Source organism: Etheostoma spectabile, chromosome 5 (genome assembly GCF_008692095.1).
Source record: "Etheostoma spectabile isolate EspeVRDwgs_2016 chromosome 5, UIUC_Espe_1.0, whole genome shotgun sequence".
In the NCBI taxonomy this organism is placed as follows: Eukaryota; Metazoa; Chordata; class Actinopteri; order Perciformes; family Percidae; genus Etheostoma; species Etheostoma spectabile.
The window spans coordinates 35,390,382-35,390,695 of NC_045737.1; the positions used below are offsets into that span (position 1 = coordinate 35,390,382).

Consider the following 314-nt stretch of genomic DNA (forward strand, 5'->3'; position numbering starts at 1 on the left):
ACGGGAAGACAACACAAGGGTTAATAGCAGATAAATGGAAGCCTCTATAAAGAAAAAGGATTAAGAAAAGAGACACCTGTCACCTTACAAACAGCAGCCTGCAGGATGGCGTCAAATCCGCCCTCCGGCGCGTCCCGGTTGCGAGATACCATCTGCTTCTGCACCTCCTCGTTAAAACGGTCCACTTTATCCGTCAGTGAGAGGATGTGGCGGAAACCGAAGGTGGGGACACAGTTGGGGAACAGTTTGTATCTGCGGGGGGGGGGGACACAAAAAAAGGTAGAGATCCAGATATATTTCCTCTGAAAGTCACA

General features: G+C 49.7%; 1 protein-coding gene across 1 annotated transcript in view; it reads right to left on the minus strand.

The window, feature by feature from the left end:
• Positions 1-314, minus strand: part of itgb5 (integrin, beta 5) — a 115,279-nt gene that overhangs the window by 106,607 nt on the left and 8,358 nt on the right. The window contains exon 5 of the mRNA XM_032516517.1: positions 84-252. Within this exon, the coding sequence (XP_032372408.1) occupies positions 84-252 (169 nt within the window). The remainder of the gene's footprint in view (positions 1-83; positions 253-314) is intronic.